The 20,361-nt window shown below is 40.7% G+C and overlaps 1 protein-coding gene across 2 annotated transcripts in view; it reads right to left on the minus strand.

Annotated features, from left to right (window-relative positions):
- The window catches only part of negr1 (neuronal growth regulator 1), a 378,181-nt gene that overhangs the window by 76,489 nt on the left and 281,331 nt on the right, over positions 1–20,361 (minus strand). For both annotated transcript variants that reach the window (XM_084010805.1, XM_084010806.1), the window contains one exon: positions 8,484–8,722. In XM_084010805.1, coding sequence (XP_083866931.1) covers positions 8,484–8,722 — 239 coding nt within the window. The remainder of the gene's footprint in view (positions 1–8,483; positions 8,723–20,361) is intronic.

Here is a 20,361-nt window from a genome sequence, read left to right on the forward strand (position 1 = left end):
CTTGTCGCAAAAACAGCAGTTAGAGTTTTGTAGGTGGGAATATAAGAACAACAGCACAAACAAGATGCCAAGCTGGAAAATAAAGTGTGTATAAAATGACAATCCAGTCTGATTATCAGGTTAGTATGGTATGACTATGTTGTTGTAATGATGGAAATTAAATTACTGACTTGAAGATTTACTTTTTATGCCTCTGGTAAGGATTTGACAGCATGAGTTGTTGTTTTTTTTTTAAATGTTCTACTATGTTGTGAGACATCTGTGCATGTGCATCTGTAATACAGCCTCGTCTTTCCTACCATCCACAACAGTGAGTGACACAAGAGATGAATATGCCCTGCCCATAAATCTAATGTTATCCACAAGTACATGTGGAGAATACGCTGGAAAAGGAAGCTTGATTGAAATAGGACAGCGTCCAAGAATATTCTCAGTCAGTATGTCCGTTTTCCTGCGTTAGAACAACCCCATTCCTTTAATCTGGAGCTCATTTTGATGTACAATTGTAAACATGCATTCAAAAGCACAAAGAAAAACATCACTCTGCTGATCACTGTGAGTCAAGTCAGTCCAAAAACGTCATGCAGAGAGCAATCAAGCTGAATTTGAGATGAAGACTCTGACATTTTGAGCTACACTGGTTGAAGGAAGTGTGGCAGGATAAATGTGCAGCAGTGACAGTCTAGCTTTATGTTCCTTTATATTCCAAGTGGCCAAATAAAAAACGCCCAAGTTTCTCTCCACGTGTATCTATTCCCTCTCTAGAGAAGGGCGGCGTGCGAGCTGAGTGGCTGACCTTTGTCCTTGCTCATTTTAATTAACCATGGCTAATATCAGCCATTTCCATGATGAGGATTTGCATTAGTGCGAGTGCACAAACACACGATCACCTGCCCACACGTGCATGAAGAAGCACACGTGTAACGTTGCACGCACACGCGGACACATGATGGAGGACGGAGATTTATAGGGGTGAAGATATGGATTTGTGAACTTCCAACCACACACACACAAACACACACACACTCGACAATGATTAGTTGCTAACGAAATGTCAGGGGGGCATGAAGGCAAATCTGTTCCTTTAGACACACTCGTATTCTCGGTACACTTTCCCTCCAATATTAATAGCAGGCCGCATTGTTTTAATGCATTATTATTCCACAAAGACACTTGACACTCAGTTATTCCAGCTGGGGCCACAGTTACGCTAATTCACTCTCCTCTTCTCACAGCACTTATAACACAGAGTGTCATTAGGTACGATTGCAACCGGGTTGTCACAGTGTGGGTTTTTTTTTTTACATTCATACCAACCAAATGTTCATTTTTCTATCTTTATTCAGAACTGAGGAAAACTCCATAACGTCAACATCATAATGTCTCGGCTATTCACTAATATTTACGCTGAAAACTATGAATGATACATTTTTAACATTATTATTTATCAAAAGACATTGATAAATGATTATGGTGTGATCTTTGCAGCGATCTGTACCAAAAAAGTGATATTTTCTTAAAAGGTATAATATGCAACAAAAGCATGTATAAACAGATAATCCATCTCAATCTTCACAGATGACCTATGAGAAGTGTGGTGTCTGTGTCAGCAGAGACCCTGACTTTGCCTGTATTTTGTCTTTTCTTCCTATTTTGTTGTGTTCAGAACTCTTGTGGCCATCAGCAAAGAGCTTTTGGACCCCAGGTGGGGATGTAGCCCCCCAGCCAATAAGCCGCTTTGTCCCGCCCCTTGGTGTACTGGGCTAACAGACCTCACAGACAGACAGAGAGCAGACAGGCCAGAGCAGGATCTAGCGTGCCTTGGCCAGGACTGCAGCAAGACATCCAATTAATTTTAAAAGTATTTTGACTTACATTATGAGAAATATTGCACCTCCTGCGTTTTCAACATTTAAAATAGAATAGAATAGGTCATAGTGATTGCAATACACTTTCAATTAATTGCAGCCGTGGGTAGTACGAAGGGATGAAGACATTTTAGCAATATTGGAACAAAATATTAATGAAGCCCACATTTTTAACCCAAGTCTTTTAAAAATGTATCAAAACCACATTGCTTTATATATCACTCTATGCGACATCTTATACTGTCCCAAACTCTGAGTGAACTATAATAACCACTTTACATCGGTGTTAAAAACTAAAAAGTTTGCACACTTTGTTGTTGACATGGTTACTCAGTTAGAAGAATGACTTCTTCAGATGTGCATTTTTACTTACAGTCTATCATAGTGAATTCCAAATCTCATAGCACTGTTCAATTCCACCTTTGGGTGAGACACCGAGACTATTGACGAACTGTCCTGCTGCATTTCAATCAAAAATGGGGGATTTATGCAACACTAAATTGTGTAAGCTAGCAACATCAAGTTTAACCGGGAAATTGTTTAAACAATATGTTCACACAGGGCAATCTGTTTTTAATTGAATAAAAAGGAGAGGTAGAGCAAGGCTTTCATTATTGATTGAAGTAATATTCAAGAGGATTCTACAACAGCAAATGAGGGAGAAATGCCTCGTTCTCTGGGATAATTCAGAGGCCTTTTCTACAGTTTGGTTGACCGGACTGCATTTTCGGACTGAGGTCATGAGAAAATTAAATCTATTTTAAATGCACACAGCAATTAATGAGAATAACAGACTCGTAGCATATTTAGGAATAAACTGCGATTTGGTGGGCCTTATTATGCCGCTCGCTGTAATTATACTCTATCTCTGCCCTGACATCAAAGAGAGGAGCGACGACCTGGAGGTTTAACCCTCCATTTCACTTCTTGCTGAGAAACACTCTTCCCACACTGACTCACTCCATGGGCGTGGGCGCCGAGTATTCACTGTGGATCCGCTCTGATCCATATTAATGTCCAAAGCATTTTCATCACATACAGGATTATGCTTCACTTTTATGAAAACGTTAACCCTATCAAGTGCCACATCACACCGAGGCATCCGTAATGCCTTACATAAAATGCTTTAAAGACACACCGCGGTTCATCTCAACAGTGCGTGATCCTGTGATAGTTTGCACTTTGTAGTCAAAAAAACTTCTTTCAGACTATAATGTCAGCAAGATTCCTCAGAGTGAATTTTTAAGCCCAGCATCCTAGCCTACAGTTTGGAGGTTTTCTGTGATGAAAGCTTAGAGTGCATGTGTAAGTAGTCATTGCTGAAAGGAAGTGTGCACCCCCCCCCCCCCCCTCTCTGTGACAAGATATTCTTAGATGAGAGGTGCTGTGCATATTTAATACTTTATCACATCTACGATCTTAATTAACAGAGTGGGAAAAAAGAATGGCGTCTGAGGAGGAGGGTAGTCATGTGATGTGCAGGAGGGGCGGGGTGCGCCTGATAGCGATCTCTCATTCCTCCGTATCATACATCAGATAACGGTCAGGATGGACTGTAAATAGGTCGTATGCATGGGGGCGGGGATTGCAGATGCAAACCAGGGGTGCAGCAGAGGAGCGAAACAACAAGAGAGGAGCTGGTCTGATGCGGACCGAGAGTCAGTCGTGGTTCGCAGGGGTGTCGGCGGTGATGTCACTGATAGGGCTGTTTTTAACTCAGTAATCAGCGCGTGGCCACAAGGCAGAACCCACTTAGCTTAATCTTGTTAAGTCAAGTATATAAAGAAACGGTTTCTCTGCTTAACAGTTACCTGTGCCAAATGTACCTGGCGGAAAAAACATGGACCCTTTTAGTATTTCAGCAGACCCCAATGGCCCTGATGATTATTGCTCTTGGCTGAGATTATCTGAGGGACCCATTTAGGCCCTGGTGGATCTCAAGGTGTGCCGTGTGATAAACATTTTCACCCCCCAACTTATTGGCGCGATACTGCAACGGCATTTTTGCAATTTCTATGTCTTCTATTAAATATGAGTTAAACTCTGCATACAGAGCATTTACATTCACACAGGCTGCTCTGTACCTGCTGGTGTATCACACTGACTCTCACCTAATGTATTACATTGATTTTAATTTTCACCAGCTGCATATTGAGCTTCGGATTGACTCCATTGGCAACGAGAACGAAGAGCATTTGAATTCTACAGTTTTGTTACTTCTCATGGCCGCTGTTTAATGGCAATTAAGTTGTGCACAAATGCAAATGCCTAATTGGCTGAGGTGACACAAGGTCTCTGGGGTGGATGAATGTCAAGCAGAGATTAAATGATTCTGAGAGATGAGTATGCACAGCCATTTCAAACCTCCTGCCTCTAATGCAGCAGCGTGTGAGTCATGCGTTAAGAAGAGTGACGATAACTCGAAGTCCCCGCTGCTGTAAAGCTGCTGTAATATTCAGGTAAGGGGAAACCTCATGGGAGGTGATTAGGGAGAAATATTTGTGGTTCCGATGGCAAAACGAATGACTGTTTTCCGATTGCCATTCATAATAGTTTAGAGGTTTTTTGCTGATACAGAGAGGACAAAATGAATGGGGAAAAACGCCTGGAAGGTGACTTTAAGTCTGGTGCAGCACTATTACTAAACATGTTTCTGAGTTGTAGAGCTTCCTAAGGGTTCCCAAATCCTCAAGTCGTCATCGATTCATGAATTTGGGGATTTATCAAGTAATGTTTTAAGTATATTCTAACTCTAATGACAAACACAAGAATGTCACCCTGCACTGCGGACATAGATATTCATTTCAGATAAGCATAATTGCTCGGAGGATGAGCTGGTCAAGGACCCTACCATGCACCTGAAATGGCTTGAGACCATATTTTCATGCAGTAATCCTTTCTCTGTGTAACTCCTCATGGTGCACTGTCTAGCAAAGCAAAAAAAAAAAAGTGCCAAAAAATCCACTGCCATGAAATCCTTTTCCTTCAACTGTAACATTCGTGTTGCAGCATTAATAAATGTTGTATGCTTGGACTGAAAAGCCCAGATTAAAGTGTCTGGCTTTTCTCTCTCTCTCTCTCTCTCTCTCTTCCCGTTCCTTTCAGCAGATGAAAAAAAAAAAACCCCAGCGTGCTCCCAGAAGCCTCTGCAACATGACAGAGCTGCTCCCTTGCTACATCTCATCTGTAAAGAAATCCCTCTGTTCTCCATGAGTGGGCTTAAGCATGTGTACACAAGCATCGCACGGTGACAGGTAATGATTCACCGCACACAGAGCACAGAAACAAAAAAGTGCAACGTGGTGGTGAAGTTAGGGAGGCGCCGTGGCAGCACACGTATGTGGCTTCTCACATTAATGAAAGTGAGTAATCTGCATTTCAACACACTTCCAGTCTGCAGCTCTGAAACACAGCTCTGTCTCATTTGCCTGATGACCCCACACTAGATTTAGATAACACAATCATAATGCCATCAACAGCACAAAGCATATGGAACTATATGCTCAGCTTTGTTACCGTTGTATTGTCCAATCTTAATCTCAGTGACGACATCCAATTTTCTTCTTGTCACTTTATGGTATTTTTGCTTTCACCGTCCTATTTTCAGTCTGGCTTCAAGAGTGATAATAAGAGGGTGATAGATTGTAGATGTGCTGTGAAGCTCTAAGTATACTGTTGGTCAGGTGTTGAAACAGTGTTATTTCTAAGCCTTATTTATTTAACCAAATAAATCTTGTTCTCTGTGGAATACAAACACCTCAGAGTGTAAGTGGCACCTCTGACTGAAATTGCCAACGGTGTTACATTTGTGAACTGCAGAGCCGACAATAGGCGTTTGCAGGTGAAACCGTAGCCAAATTTTAGCATCCAGGTCACATCCATCAGGAATTCTGGGCAATCGCATAACCGTAACATAAAGCTGACATCTGGCACATTAGCTTCGGTTTGATTGTGGCCATATGGTCAGTGGTGAGGAGCCGCCATGACCCGAACCACCCCTGGTAAGATTCCCATTACAGAATGTACTTCAGAAAGGCAACATCTACAAAAACATGACGCTCCTGTAGTGACGATTACTGCCTGCCAAGCAGCTGACTCGGGTTTATCACATGTATATTTAGAAGCACGGTGCACCTCTAAAACGTCGCTGAAGCAGAGGTAAAGTGACATTACCTCTGCTAACTGTCAGTAGGAATGTCATTTTTTCCTAATTTTGCCTATCAACAGTCCGCTCACTGTCAGGACTGTACATCAGGAAAGGGTTCCACTCTTTTAACAGATGCACAATGACACGATTTTGACAGCTGCAGCACAATTCAGTTACAAGCAACAAGCAAGTGGACCTGGATGGTATAGCCAATTACGTTGACTAATCTAGCTATAGAGGGGTGTTGATGGGAGTTTCAATGCAGTGAGTCCCCGGGACCCACAGGCTGTCATTGGAGTTATTCCCAATAAAATACCTCCTTATTTTTTGAAATAGTGTCGTATTAAACGTGTGTTTGATGTTAAGGATGCATTTTGCCCAAACGGGCAAGTGAAAAACAAACCTCGAACTATTGACGGACACATTGGCAGTGGAAGAGATTGCCCCCGTGACCTTTTCGGCACTTGTGACAAGTGCTGATAAAGCATTGCATTTGTGTGAGGCCTTAAATCTTAAATGCTCAGCATCTTAGTCAAGGATACTTACAAATTACAGAGGGTTTTAATTCGGTGACCCTCTGATAATGGGACAGGCTTGTTAACCTCACCTTATCATCAACCACGTTCCTGCCCGTTTAAAAGACAAGCACATAAACAAACGCAATTAATCTAAAGCCACTCGGGTATGTTCCCTCCAAACCGCAGCACCACCCGACACCCACTCAGCACAGTAGGTACAGTGCCAGAAGATGGATGTTGACACATGATAGCATGCAACACAGGAAATATGGAATAACAAAATGAGCTGAGGGCACACTGCCTTCTGGGTCATTGCTGACGGTGTGCTACTTGATGTTTTCTTAAAAGGTACGAAACCCAAAGAAGGTAAATGATGATTTTGCTTTGACTATTATGTTCATCCCCAGTGAAATCTGCAACCTCGCAGGAAGACAGTTTTCCAAAACACCTTCCAGGTTGTTTGTGATTTAATGTGACTTTTCATTTCTTTTCACAACCTCAAGTGTTTTTTTTTGTACCAGGGTGGTATAGATAAAGACAAAACAAATGCTTTGATTTATGTTTTGGACCAAACAAAACACTGTGCATGTATGATCGCACTCTTAAAATAATTTCCCTCAGCTCGCTCCATATGTTAGAACGGCAACACCAGCTGGAGAGCCGTTGCCACTTGCACACTTCACATATCACACAGCTCACACTTCTACAAGCAGTGCATCTGACCTAAACTCGTCTATTAATACTATGCCGTCCGTGTGAAAGTGTGCATATTTCAACATTATGTTCCTTTTGAAATCCCAACCATGGCTTGAACAGAATAACAATGACTCGGTATGCCCTTGAAAAACGTCTGATATCTGCTCTGTCAACAGTACGTAATGAATGCAGGTCATCACACTATGCCGTGAAATAAATAGAGAAATTAAAAACAGGTGTGTTTTCATTCGACAGGTTGTCTGATAACATCATTAACACTCCAACCCAAACAAATGCAGAGCCAAGTGAACCATGCACACTGTGAACCTTTGCATCAGCCTAATAAAGAAACAGAACATGGCACTTAGAAGATGGATTTTCAGTGCAGCTGTTGTCTTGCTGCTAATCGACAGTCTAAGGTATCAGTATACAAACCCAGCCGCCACCCTATTACCCCAACAATTAGGATGCTGTTGACAATTAGCTCCCTGTGCCCACAACAGCCTTCTTAATGTGCCATAAAACGCAAATAGACCTATTGACCTTGTTAGACACGGAGATCCTCAAGATGCAGCCCAATTTGGGTAGCCTCTCAAGAGCTCAATGGCACTTTTATTACGCTAAAAGCTGAAATTCAAAGCTTTAACACCGAAGCAATGACACACATCGCATATCAATAACTACACAAGACTCGCATCTATTTGTTACCTGCTGTGACAAAACCCAGGGAGGCTTGATTAAAGCTACATAGACTGCCTGCAGTCATTTAAACCAACAAGCTTCTGCTTTGTGTTGCATAGCCCACAGGCACAAAATGTTCCCTCCAAAGTAGAAAGTTCTCTGGTGAAACGATTTTCTTTTGTTATTTCATGAAATAATAAATAACCTCAAACTCTCATTCGTGCTCCAACTATAAGAGAATGACGGACATTTTTTTTTTTTTTTTTTGCAGCACAGATGGTGCCTGATACACCGGTGATCATTAGGTACCGTATATGGACCATACAAGACAGGTTGCGTATGGAAAGCCTGTCGGATGTGTAACAAACAAGATGTCGGATTAATATAAGACAGAGGACGCAGAAATCAGAAAATTATGCTGCACCCACCCATCAAGAACATGTGGGTGCAGACAACTGGAATCCATCAGAAAATGAAAATGGACAAATGGAAAATGGAGCAAAGTCATTATAATAATGACACATACACAAGGACAAGCGCCTGCACAGAACAACAAGGACTACTTGTACTCACCTTTTACGATGAGGTTGAGGAGCTTTGGCCGGGGGTTGCGTTCGCTCTGAATGGAGCACGTGTACTGGCCGTCGTCAGACACATCCACCCTCTGTATCTGAAGGCTATACTCGTGTTTGTCTCCGACGCTGGACACGATGGACACGCGTGGGTCCACAGACCACTTGTCATTCCCTGCGAATATGATGCTCGAGCGGTTCAGCCAGGCTCCTTTAGAGATCCCATCCAATAGGTAGCATCTACGGCGACAAGAGACACTTCAGTTAGATCCGGGGAAAAAGGCTTTTATATTTGTCTCGCATGCTGACCGAATCCTATTTTATTCATTGGAGGTTTTGTTTTTCTTCTTGATAAATATTCTCTACTTGATGAATACAACCAGACCAGAGGCTAATTAAAGTTTATTTTCTGACCGACAGCCAGCCTTCATTACATTAACCAATCATTAACTGTTAACTGACAAGATTGGTACCTTTAATGCAGGGCTGCTGTGGTTAAAGTGCCTAACAAGCTGTCCAGCTGCTAACAATAACCTGAAGCACAAACAAGTTAAATCCATTTTTTGGATTCATCCATCAGCTGCAGTGTATTCACAAAATCAGTTCCCCAGTTCAGTAGTGGTGTTGCGTGCATTGCTGTTGACACATGTAGCTGCTTTACCAGTAATTCTCCATTGCAAAAGTTATGCCTGGCATGATGGTCCTAATTAATGATTACCTCACTACCAGATATCCTGAAAAGTGTCATTCTTTTTTATAGGCACAAATGTGTAATTTGCCAGAAAGTGAACTGTAAAAGACAGGAAACTCAGCAACTGAGTGTGGGTCGACCTGCTTTAACAATCGATTTGACATCAGGTTAAATCAGCCAGAAAAAGAGTAGTGCATTAGGTAGGCTCGGCTGTTGTTGAATGTTTTCAATGAGCCAAGACATTCGGTGAAGGTGCACTTCTTTGTTAATCTTTTAAATGACAAGTCAAAGGTCTGGTTTAACAGACATAGACCTACATTCAAGCAGCTCATGTAGAGAGCGTGTCTACCCACATTTATGGGTTTATGAGTTTCTTGCACTCGCCCCCGGTCAATACAATGTAAGAAACAAATTAGCTCCGCTTTCACAAGTACGATGTCATTGGTTTGGGGATGCTCACCTTGCAGGGCCCTGAGAAGCTGTGTTTTTCACCTGCAACTTAGGTACATTAAGTCTGATATCAAAAGGTATCATGTACATCATGGCGTGAGGATAAATGCAATGAGAGTATGATTAATAATGCTTTTTTTAAATAAGCTTTTCAATGTGATCATCAATGGAAGGTAAAAACCCTCAGTCCAACCACAAACAATCAAACATCCCTGGCTCTAAATTGGCTGTATTCTAGGGTCAGACTCGGATTCCTGTGTGACCATTACCAGCTCAACACAATCTACTTTTGAAAGCTAATTGCGCAGACAAATGGCCAGTAAATTGTACAACATGACGAAGCTGGGGTCACGTTGTCAGAAGGTATTTGTTTTACGCATCATAACACCATCATATTCTGTGACCAATACTGTAATAATAAGTAGGAAAAAAAAGGCAATCAAGTTTGTCCCTTTAGCCGTTGTCAACATGCCATGCGGACTGCCAGCACCAGCAGAAAAGCCACAGAGAAAATCAGTTTGGCACTAACCACAAAGCTCTTGATCCGCTATGCCAAGGAAGTGTCTGTCAGAACACCGGATAGAGGACAATAGTCCGGTCCAGGTTGGTTTCTCCTTAGAGGAGGCACTAAGAGGAGCTATCATAACAAATAGGTGGCAATGGAGAAAGGCTAGGAATAAAAACAACACAAGACAGCCGTCCAGGACCTTTGGAAGTCCACATGGACCAGTTGGTCTTTTAGTCCATTGGCCACCTGAGCGGTGGTGTTCCTGGCCCTTAGGCAACATTTACTGATGCAGACTCAAAGCAAACTTCACTCTTTGTATGGGTTTTGTTTCAGGGACTAACAATGAACGCATTAATGTCTGTGCTCAATCAACCACCAACTTGTCAACAACAGGGTAGCCATAAAAACGGTTTCCCCTATTGATTTCCTTGTTTTCTCACTGAAAACTGTGCTTTCAGAATCAAATATTCACCTCAAGCAGGCTTGAAAGTTTGCTGTTATAAAACGTTAATTCGAAAGAGACCAAACTCTGTGGTATGCTGTCAGTTACAATGTACTTCAATGTTGAAAGGTATTGTAAATTTAACTGAAGTTCTCAGGTCACTCCTACAGCATACATGGGTATGCTATCGACCACAGCTGCTGCTGTTTGTGGGGAAAGGAAGCTAGATTTGGGATAAACAAAGTCTTAGTGGCACATTTATGGAAGGAGGACACTTGCTTGGACACTTGACATTTCCCCTTCATTTTAATGAATCCGTCCTTGATGTTCTTTCCCTGTTTTTGCAGTTTGCTTATCATCGCTCGGCGTCTTTGCACTCTCCTTCCAAACATTATTATTGCTATCTCACTTTCTTTGTAATCTCACACCGAGGAGTCGTACGGACGCCCGTATCTCTGTCCCTCCTCACAAAGCTGTGTCAAAACAGGTCATTTTACATTAGCACATTGTCTAAGCTGCTGTTGTATCGTGGGGCTGATTCCTTTTTGCTGCTATCTTACAGGAACAGGAACTACATTGGAATCATCCCATCCCGTCTGGTATGAGTTTGACAGCCCGGTGTGGCGAGTAAGGGCTGCTGTTAGTGCAAAGCAGTGGAAAAAGAAAAACAACAATACATGAATGTATGTGATTCAATTGTTGTCTTCTGTCAACTCTATATGTCTGCAATCACCAAACAGTGGAAATACTGGCTGATATGTTTCCTACAGATTATAACAAAGTCGCTTTAGTTTCCCTTTAAATTCTTCCTCATCCTGTTAGTTTTTACTAAATGGAGAGGGGCGTCATTAACAGGATAATTCAGCCTGGACTGTTTACTTTCTTGTCATCTGCAGAGATAAACGTAAGCCAGAACAGATCCTGCTTAATGCCAGCGTGAAGCAAAGATTTCACTGATTACAATCCTTTTGTTTTGCAAGATATTTTAAGTAGTCGCCTTCAGTAAGTTTGTCTTGTTTTTCCAATTTCCTGTGGGGACAAAAATATTTTATCTTTATCTTTTAATCCACGCTTTGACACGTTTTGGCCAAAGTCATTTGGAATTATACCATGGAAAAACAAATTACAAACACATGCTAATCATGTGCAAAAAATTTGGAGTACAAACCGGAAACTACAGCAACGTCACGTAATCAGCTAGGTCTTTCTCCTGCCACATTTGCCTCGTTTCATCCCCTCAATCACAGCAGCGCAAAAACCTGCGAGCACCTGAGATGGGCTTTGCTTTCATCAAGCCCCTTTTCTCGCGGAGCCCACCAGGATACAGACTTCCCATGGTTTAGACAAAGCTGAGGTAATTATTCCACAGACCTCAGAGCATCGACTCTGAAGCAGCTTTGACATCTAAAACATGCACTAATTGATACTCTAATTTATCCCTGCTTCTGACGAGTGACTGCAGAGGAACCGGGCTCATTACAAGCTTCTTTTTTGTATTTTGGCTCACAAAAATGTGAGAGTTCAATTCAAGCCCCAGTGATTATGCACAATGTGCAAAAAAGAAAAAAAAGAAAAAGGAAAATAAAGCAGAGTGATAAGCTGGAGTTTGAGCACCTCACTTGAATGGAGAATGATGACAAACCATTAATTACACTATAACAGCTGGTGTGAGAAGCAGATTGTAATCCGTTTAGCCAACCTCATTCAAGTTATTTGATCAGATGCCATTATTAACACTGGGGCATCATTCTGACACGGATTACTATGTGCTTTATGAAATTGGTTACTTGATTCTTCAACTGTAAATATTCTTCCTGGCACCAACTCCACAGATCTCGTCTTGCGAGCATATTTCAATGTTTCACAGTCTAGTAGTTCACATTCAGCAGTTTTTTTCCTCTCTCCTCTGGATCTGGCAGAAGAAATGAATTACTTCTGGATGCATCCCTCTGTAGTCTGAGATTTGTTGTTATGCAACAGTTACATAATAAAGGCACAGGATGTTTAAACTGCAAGCTGTGCAGACCTCATGTAAGCTCAGCCTTACTGCGGCACCCACTTTCTCCAATAAATACATTAGTGGAGATGTATTCTTATTCCGGTTTAGTGATTATGCAGCAGACATGGGAGCAGAATTAGCATCCTAAAAGCCAAAGGGTTGATATAGTGGTGAAACTAAACCGCAACAATAAAAGGTGCAGGCCCTATAACCCAAGCAATGAGCTGAAATGGTGCTCAAATGCTCCATAGAGCAGAAGGGATCTGATCCCTCAGTCCTTTACTACATGCAATCGATTTCAGACTACATAAACTCTTATTCCATCACTAATAACATTGTTGATCAGTGCAGCCTTAAATTCGGTACAACATTTTGTCACTTATATAAAAAAAAAAGATTATAGCTGCATATATTTGGCGTGGCAAGCATAGTAAAGGACACCTTCATTTGCAGTACAAAAAGACAGTTGAAAGAAATTTTTCACATGACGACAGAGCGAGACAGAGCATTGTTACTATGGCAACCAAAGGCCAAGCCCTGCTTAGATTTCTGCAAAAAAAGAAATAGCAACTCACAATGTGTTAAAACATTGTATGATTAGGAGGGAAACGACGTCATATTGTTAACACAAGGTGGCTGGATAGTATATTATAGAGAGGTACACCGAAACTCTGAAATATCCTACTTCCCATCACAGCTTGTCAGTCACAAAAAATCTGTGCCCATTCAAAAAAAAACACTTGACACTGAAATCTATCAAAACACTCATCATTCCTGTCCTGCGACACATTGCTTTGCGATCGCCGAAGTATAACTCAAGCTTCATCCACTGACAAGAACACCTGGAACATTTCACTTTCCAGTCAGCGTGGAGCTGTGGATTGCTGTAAAGTAAAATAAGTGGTGCACAGTATGATTGTAGTGGAACATCTGCTTCAAGATAATGCTTTTATGTTTCTGTTAATAGTGCTACCCACTTAACTGGCTTGAATGAAATAAGTGTTTTCAAGAGTATAATGAGAGACGGTGATACAGCCAAAGAAAAAATGTTGGAGGAAAAAGGCTTTAATTGTGAAGTCAGGGACGGATGTTTCATTCAATTTGTAGCGGTTTCCGCATAAAGAGAGAGATGTTGTTCCGAACGTAGCTGCACGGTGTAAGCTCTCCAACCTTTACAACGACTCAGTGCCCTCAACAGAGCTCAACTGTCCGATGAATCCTCAAATGAGAAAATGCATTTCACACTGACTGACTGGATGATGAAGCGCTAGTGAAAGGTTGCTAGGTGTGATCGGTGTGTGAAAAGCCCGGGTCTGCTCAGCTGTGAAGTCAGTGGGGTTTTTTTTAGATTGCTGTGGCACTTCTGCTTTATTAGTTACAGACATTAAAGAATAACAGGAGCAAAGGGAAATGAGAGTGTTTTAGACCTTTAAACGGTGATATGAAGGGCTGCATCAAACACATTCATTATCAATCAACCTGCTAAATAATTTCTTTATTAATCAGTAAGTCATTAGCCCATCACAATTTGCAAAAGCCCTAGCTGGCATACTCAAGTAGCTTAAACCGACAGTCAAAGAACTCAAAAGACTGCCGAGAAGACGACATCTCGTCACAATTAGGAAGCAGCGGAATAATTTTAGCATTCATGCTTTAAAAAATACCTTTAATTTATTATTAATATTGTTGCAAATTCAATTCCTGTTAATCGATCACTGAATCAACTCATAGTTTATCAGAAAATACTCAAATCATAATAAAAAATCAATTTATCAGCCTTAATCTCAGTATTTGTCAAAAAAACTAATTACAAAATATTGAGGACCCTATTTTAATGGCAGTGTAAAGACCAGCTGACCTTGAAATTGGCTGTCAGTCGGGTATTTTGGTGCACATGATGCACACGTTTGATGACAATCTGCAGTCACTTTGGAGATTTTATCAACTACAGCTACCTAAATGGTGCTGTCTGTGACTCTTACAGTATCTGTTGTGCACAGCTGATTTACGGTGTATGAAAAGCTTCTCCTTCAGTTCATGAAATCCCTGCCGCCGTCTGAAAGCAGCAGAACAGATCTGTCGATAAATCTGCAGCCTCAGGTTTGAGAGATGCCCGGCCAGAGCGCGGTGCCATTACGCACGGCGTCCATTACACAGACAACAACCGGATTTCCTAGAGAAGCCAATGCCTCATTTACTGCTACTGTGATCCTACGTCCCTCATATTTGGCTCAGTTATAAGAGCGATGACAATAACAATGTGACAGATTGATATTCACTGCCACCATTTGCATTTTGCACTTCTGCAAAAAATATTAACCAAAATAGCAGGTGTATTAGGAGACGCCTTCACGTCTGTGCAGACCAACATCCACTACTTTTGGGGTTTTTCCCCGGAGCAAAGGTGGAGGTTTGTGTCTGGTTGCTGGAGGTTGGGTATTTTAGGGGTGGGGTGTTGAGGGAGAATGAGGACATACTGTAGTGCTGTGCAACCAAGGTACAGAGCACCAGGCTCTTAATCCCTAAAATAATCCCGTCGACTGCGGCCGGAGGGACACATCTGAAGCCTTCCAGCTATAATCCATACATATCCAATACTGAAACCAACACCTAACATCACAGACACAGAGAACACTATAAAGAACCGTCTCATAGCCGATAGAAAATCTCACTTCAAGTGTGGAGACTTTGAAGTTGATCTATTCAGGGTTTTTCTTCTTTTCATTTCAGTGTCATTTTTTGTCTGAAGTGAAACTGAGATGGAGCCTTTGACTGCGGGAGCAGCAAGACATCGTCAGACCCCAGACGAGGGATGGGACCACATAGCTTATAGTATATTGCTCACAATAATCGATCGTGGTGGATTCCCATTATCAGGATAAGGCCACTAGCTTGCTATCATGGTAGAGGTGGAAAAAGGAGCATGCAAAAAAACATACACTTTTAAAATTGTATTTATCTTTTATTTATAGAAGAGACCTTATGATTTATTATGATGTGATTTAAGATTATTTAATTGTTCTGTTGTTTAATTGTTAATTATGTGTGTGTGTGATAAAAATATAAGAGTTTTAATTTAAAGAGTTTATTTTGGCCCATATTATAATGATATAAAATATTCATGTGATCCCCTGACTGTATAAAACCAATGCCCCCATGTTGTTACCACAGCAGTTATTACAACAAACCCTGTGCGGCATCACCTTTGGGAGCCCTCAGGGTGCACCTCCCCTCCTCCCCCTCCGAGTGCATACAAATGAAGTGACCCGTGCTGAACGGCTTTGGTTGAATGGTTGAATCTTGTTTAACATGCTTGGAAGCCGCTGAGTCACAGCCGTCCGCAAAATGGAACTGACACAAAAAAAGTCACCTCTTGTGTGAACAATGGCGAGACTATTCTCTTGCTTCCAACCACCAAGATTTCAAAAGCTGGTTGTTTCAAATTTGTGAACACGCTGTCTTTCCTCCAGAAGATTGTTTAAAACTTGATGCGAGCAGTCTCTGATTTAATTCACATTATTGATTCTTTTTTTTTTTTTTTCAAGAATTTAAATTGACTATATTAATTCAACTTCTAATGAATAAAAAATGAATGTGACTCACAAGTTAATGGTTGAATAAAAAGTTGAGTGTGAATTCTGAGAGCATAAGCCATTGCTGAGGCATAATGGGCAAAGCATTTTTCCACCCCAGACAATTCCCCCTTATAAATATGTGAATAAGCTCTGTGTAATACATTCACACAAAATGAGTCCATTGCACAGCCAGATACTGCTAAATGTCACATTCAAAACCCAGTCAGATAAGGCACAGATCAAACTTTTTTTTTTTTTTTTCGCAGTCTACTGCACTATTACCTGTTAAACAAACAGAATATTGTCTGGGAATCTATTCCTTCTGTCAAACTCTGCAGTTATTCAATATCAATTTCAGATAGCTAGGCACCACAAGCTCATCACCACTTAATCACAACCATGACAAACAATAACTATGACGATTAGTGTGATCCAGCATTTATTTATTTTTCTAACATCCAGCCATCTCAAATAAAGGACGTCAGAACGCCTCCTAAACAATTCTCGTTTGAACTTTCTGTAGGAATGAGTCACAGTGATAAGCACTTAGGAGATGAATGAGTCTGTATTCTCTTCATACAACTGAAACATGCTGCTGGCTGAAGACCCCATTTTGAATCAATGCAGTTATTTCGGTTTGCTCCGGGCATCCTGCGATGCAAAGCAGGCACAGTTTGATGTTTTGAATAATACAACTTCATTGTATCACGATTTTCTTATTTCAGAAAAGGCAATTAAAAACATTCCAAAAGTAATCTACAGTTTCTGTACCGTGAGAGTGAGTTCAAGAATGCGACGCGGGGGTTCTTTAGTAACTTAAGGCCCACTTTGGATTGTTAAAAAATTTGGATCACTTTTTGGAAATTAATGAGAAAAAAATGATCATGACAAAAACAAGGAGAAAAACGTTACTGGGCTGTAAACATGTGTAATGCACCTGTCAGCTGTAATGCCCAAAATAAATAATCTGCTTAACCTCACATATTACTGCCTGCAACTATCAATCCAGATTTAATGTATTCAGGGTCATATGTCCTCAGCACATGCTTCAGCTTTTTCCCACGTCACCTTTTCCATTGCAGTATATATATATATATATATATATATATATATATATATATATGTATATATATGAGACTGTAATGAGATGTTTTCACAGCAATATGAAATAGATATTGGAGAGGGAATTGCGACGCCGTTTAACTTCTTACAATAGCTCAAAGCTGCTTATAATACATAATTAAAACTAATGCCAAGAATGTTTTAATCAATGAAAATGGAATAATTTGAACCTTGTGTTTTATGAATAGATGACGATAGCAAAGTAAAAGGGTAACATTTAGAAGTTTTGACAGTTGTTGCACTGATTTCGGGGCAGCTAAGACTATTAAAATCGTTTGAAGCCTTGTATATCAGCTGCTAGGAAATAAAACAATACAAGAACCAAAAAAAATGTATGGGCCATATCTAAAAGTTATATTTGCTACCTTTTTTCTGCCGATCTGTGATTGAAAACCATGATACGATCCATGATTGTGATCCGTGCACCCGTAATGTCCGAGGGCAACAACGAGGTTAATTTATTGTCATTGCACAACAGGGTTGTCCAAATAACGTTTAAATAGCTGAACTACATCATATGTGGAGGATGAATTTAGGAATAGGATAGAAAGTGCTCTGAAGTCTGCTGATAGGGCGGTGTACTGTATATGTTCTCTTTTCTTGCCAAGCGGTAGATGGTACCAATGTTGTTCTGGGCAGTTTTAATGACTGTAATGTCTCCAGGCAGGATGCTTTCTATTTCTCCAGTGTAAAATTAACAAAAACGTTGCACAGGAGTAGAAGTTTTCTTAGGTAAACAAGCCTTTATGAGCTTTTCTTTCACGTGTGAGGCCAATGTCAGGTTGTCGATTCCCAGGAAGTCAATCCTTCCTCCGCGTATCTCCTAGGAAGGATTACAATAGCCATAAACTGTGTCTTTTCAGATCATCCTTCTTTGAAAATAACAATATTAAAACTCCCATAATTTACCGTGGCTAACACTACCTTGAAGTGTAAAAGGAGAGCTGTTCTTGAAAATGGAGTAAACAGGCCTTTACCCCTGAGATCAACAGGACGTTAACCTTGTCTTTTACTTGTAATACAGCCTTAAGGACTCCTGCCGGAGAGCTCTGTGGGTGGGCGTTGCCTGTATGTATCACGAATATGAAAGAGGACGAGTGAATAGCTAACCAAAAAGCACAGTGCTTTGCCCCTTGCATCTATCATATGAATACAATTACTTGTGAATGGAGAGAGCACCAGCGATGCATCCCCTAAATCAAATTACCTTGTCCTTCATAACTGATAGTTTGACACTGCATACCGCTACCTCCTTGAGAATTTAGCAAATACTTTCAGTAAAGTTTTAAAAAACGTCTCACGAAAAGGCACATTTGGGTCATCCTTGAAACTCAGCTGCTGTCCACCAAAAAAACAGTGCGAGGCATTCACAGCTGCAAGTTTTTTTTGCAATGTCTTATTAATGCATCAATTGTGAGCCTGTAATGACTGACTGGCATTTGACATTCACCATGAATACATGTCTGTTTAATTCCCTCCCTATGGAAAGAAGGCAGGGAGATTATAGGCAATAACTGGGGATGGGAGGAGAGGAGAATATAAATATGGCATATAACTGCATTTCTGCTGTGTATTAAAGACCCAGAGATCAAGCAGTGGGTAGTTGACAAACCCCAACAGGCACAGATGGAGTTCGGAGCGGTATAATATCGTCTGGGCTGTGGGAACCTTATAATTATGCTTCACTTCATTTCAAATATGGTATAACGTGTGGATGGAAAACAATACACCAGAAAACTCTTCCATGTCTGGGGCCCATTCATCAATGACTCCAACTAATAATATATTTTTTTCATTTTTTTTGTTAAAATTGAATCTGCTGAATATTTTGTCACTTAATCAATTGATTCTTTCGGCCATAAATTGTCACAAAATAGTTTTTTTAAAAGACATTCAATAGAGTAGATTTCCTAAAGCTCAATATGGAATCTTTAGCCTTTGGCTTTCCTAACCAGCTGTCCAATACATAGTTTATTATCATTAATATGTGTGTGTATGTCTATGTATGTATATCAAAGATGAAGAAAGTGGAACTTAAAAAGGTCTGTGAGTTTGTAAGTCAGAATTGCTGATTCATTTTCTGTTGATCACATTCAACACATTCAGGGAGATATTTTGTATTTATTCATTTTATCTTTGGTTTTTCATTCAAATCACAAATTTGTCAAACTGACATACAATATGAGCAAGCGACTTTCTCTCCATGCCACTGATAAAAAAAGTAAACAAAAATCTAATTGAGACAAAATTGTGACTTCATAAAAGAAATCCCTGTATTGCCATAACACAAATCAGAAACTTGTATTTAGAAAAAAATATGGGTCAGACAAGGTCCTCTCAGAACAAAAGTCAACAAAAAGCTCAAGGCAAGAGATGCCAACACCAAGTATGGTAAAAGAAAAAAAAACTAGAGGAGTTGAAGAGACGAAGGGTAAAATAATCTGTCACAACAAGTGAAGTATAGCCAGAAGGAGTAGACCACATAACCTCCAACAGTAGCTTAGCAACCAGATGAGTGAAAGCTTGTCGGATGACGAAGACAGCCCCATCTTGTTGACTGAACGTGACAGATCTGTTACTGTAAAAGAGAGCTGATGAAGACCAGCTGGCCCACACACGCATGTCTCCAGTACTCTCCCATAACTAAAGAAATTATTGTGCTTATGTGTTATTGCAACCAGTATTAGGCGCAGGCCTTACAAAGCCAGACCACTGGGAAACCTTAATGCTCTGCCTCATTTATTTGTAGTCCCGTAAGAAGCCATAATGCCAAAACATCCATCGCGTTGCTGCTGGGTGTTTTACTGGAATGCTGAATTGCTCAAACGACAAACGATAACTCAGTCAAGATGATTGCATCCCAAATGTTTTTTTTCCCCCCCTTTTCTTTGTGCACGCTTTTGGATGATTTGAAACTTTCACACAATCCTGCCAAGGGTTGCTGTTTTCCTGCGATGCAGTGGTACGAGTGACATTTCCGAGCGTGGAAGGCATTTTTTAGCATCTGCTTTCCCAAATCTAACCACCCGTTCTGAGGTAGCCTATTTGCTCTGCGTACTTCTGTTACCGTTTCGGAGCTGGCAGGGACTACC

The sequence above is a fragment of the Eutrigla gurnardus genome (assembly GCF_963514095.1).
Source record: "Eutrigla gurnardus genome assembly, chromosome: 6".
NCBI classification, from domain to species: Eukaryota; Metazoa; Chordata; class Actinopteri; order Perciformes; family Triglidae; genus Eutrigla; species Eutrigla gurnardus.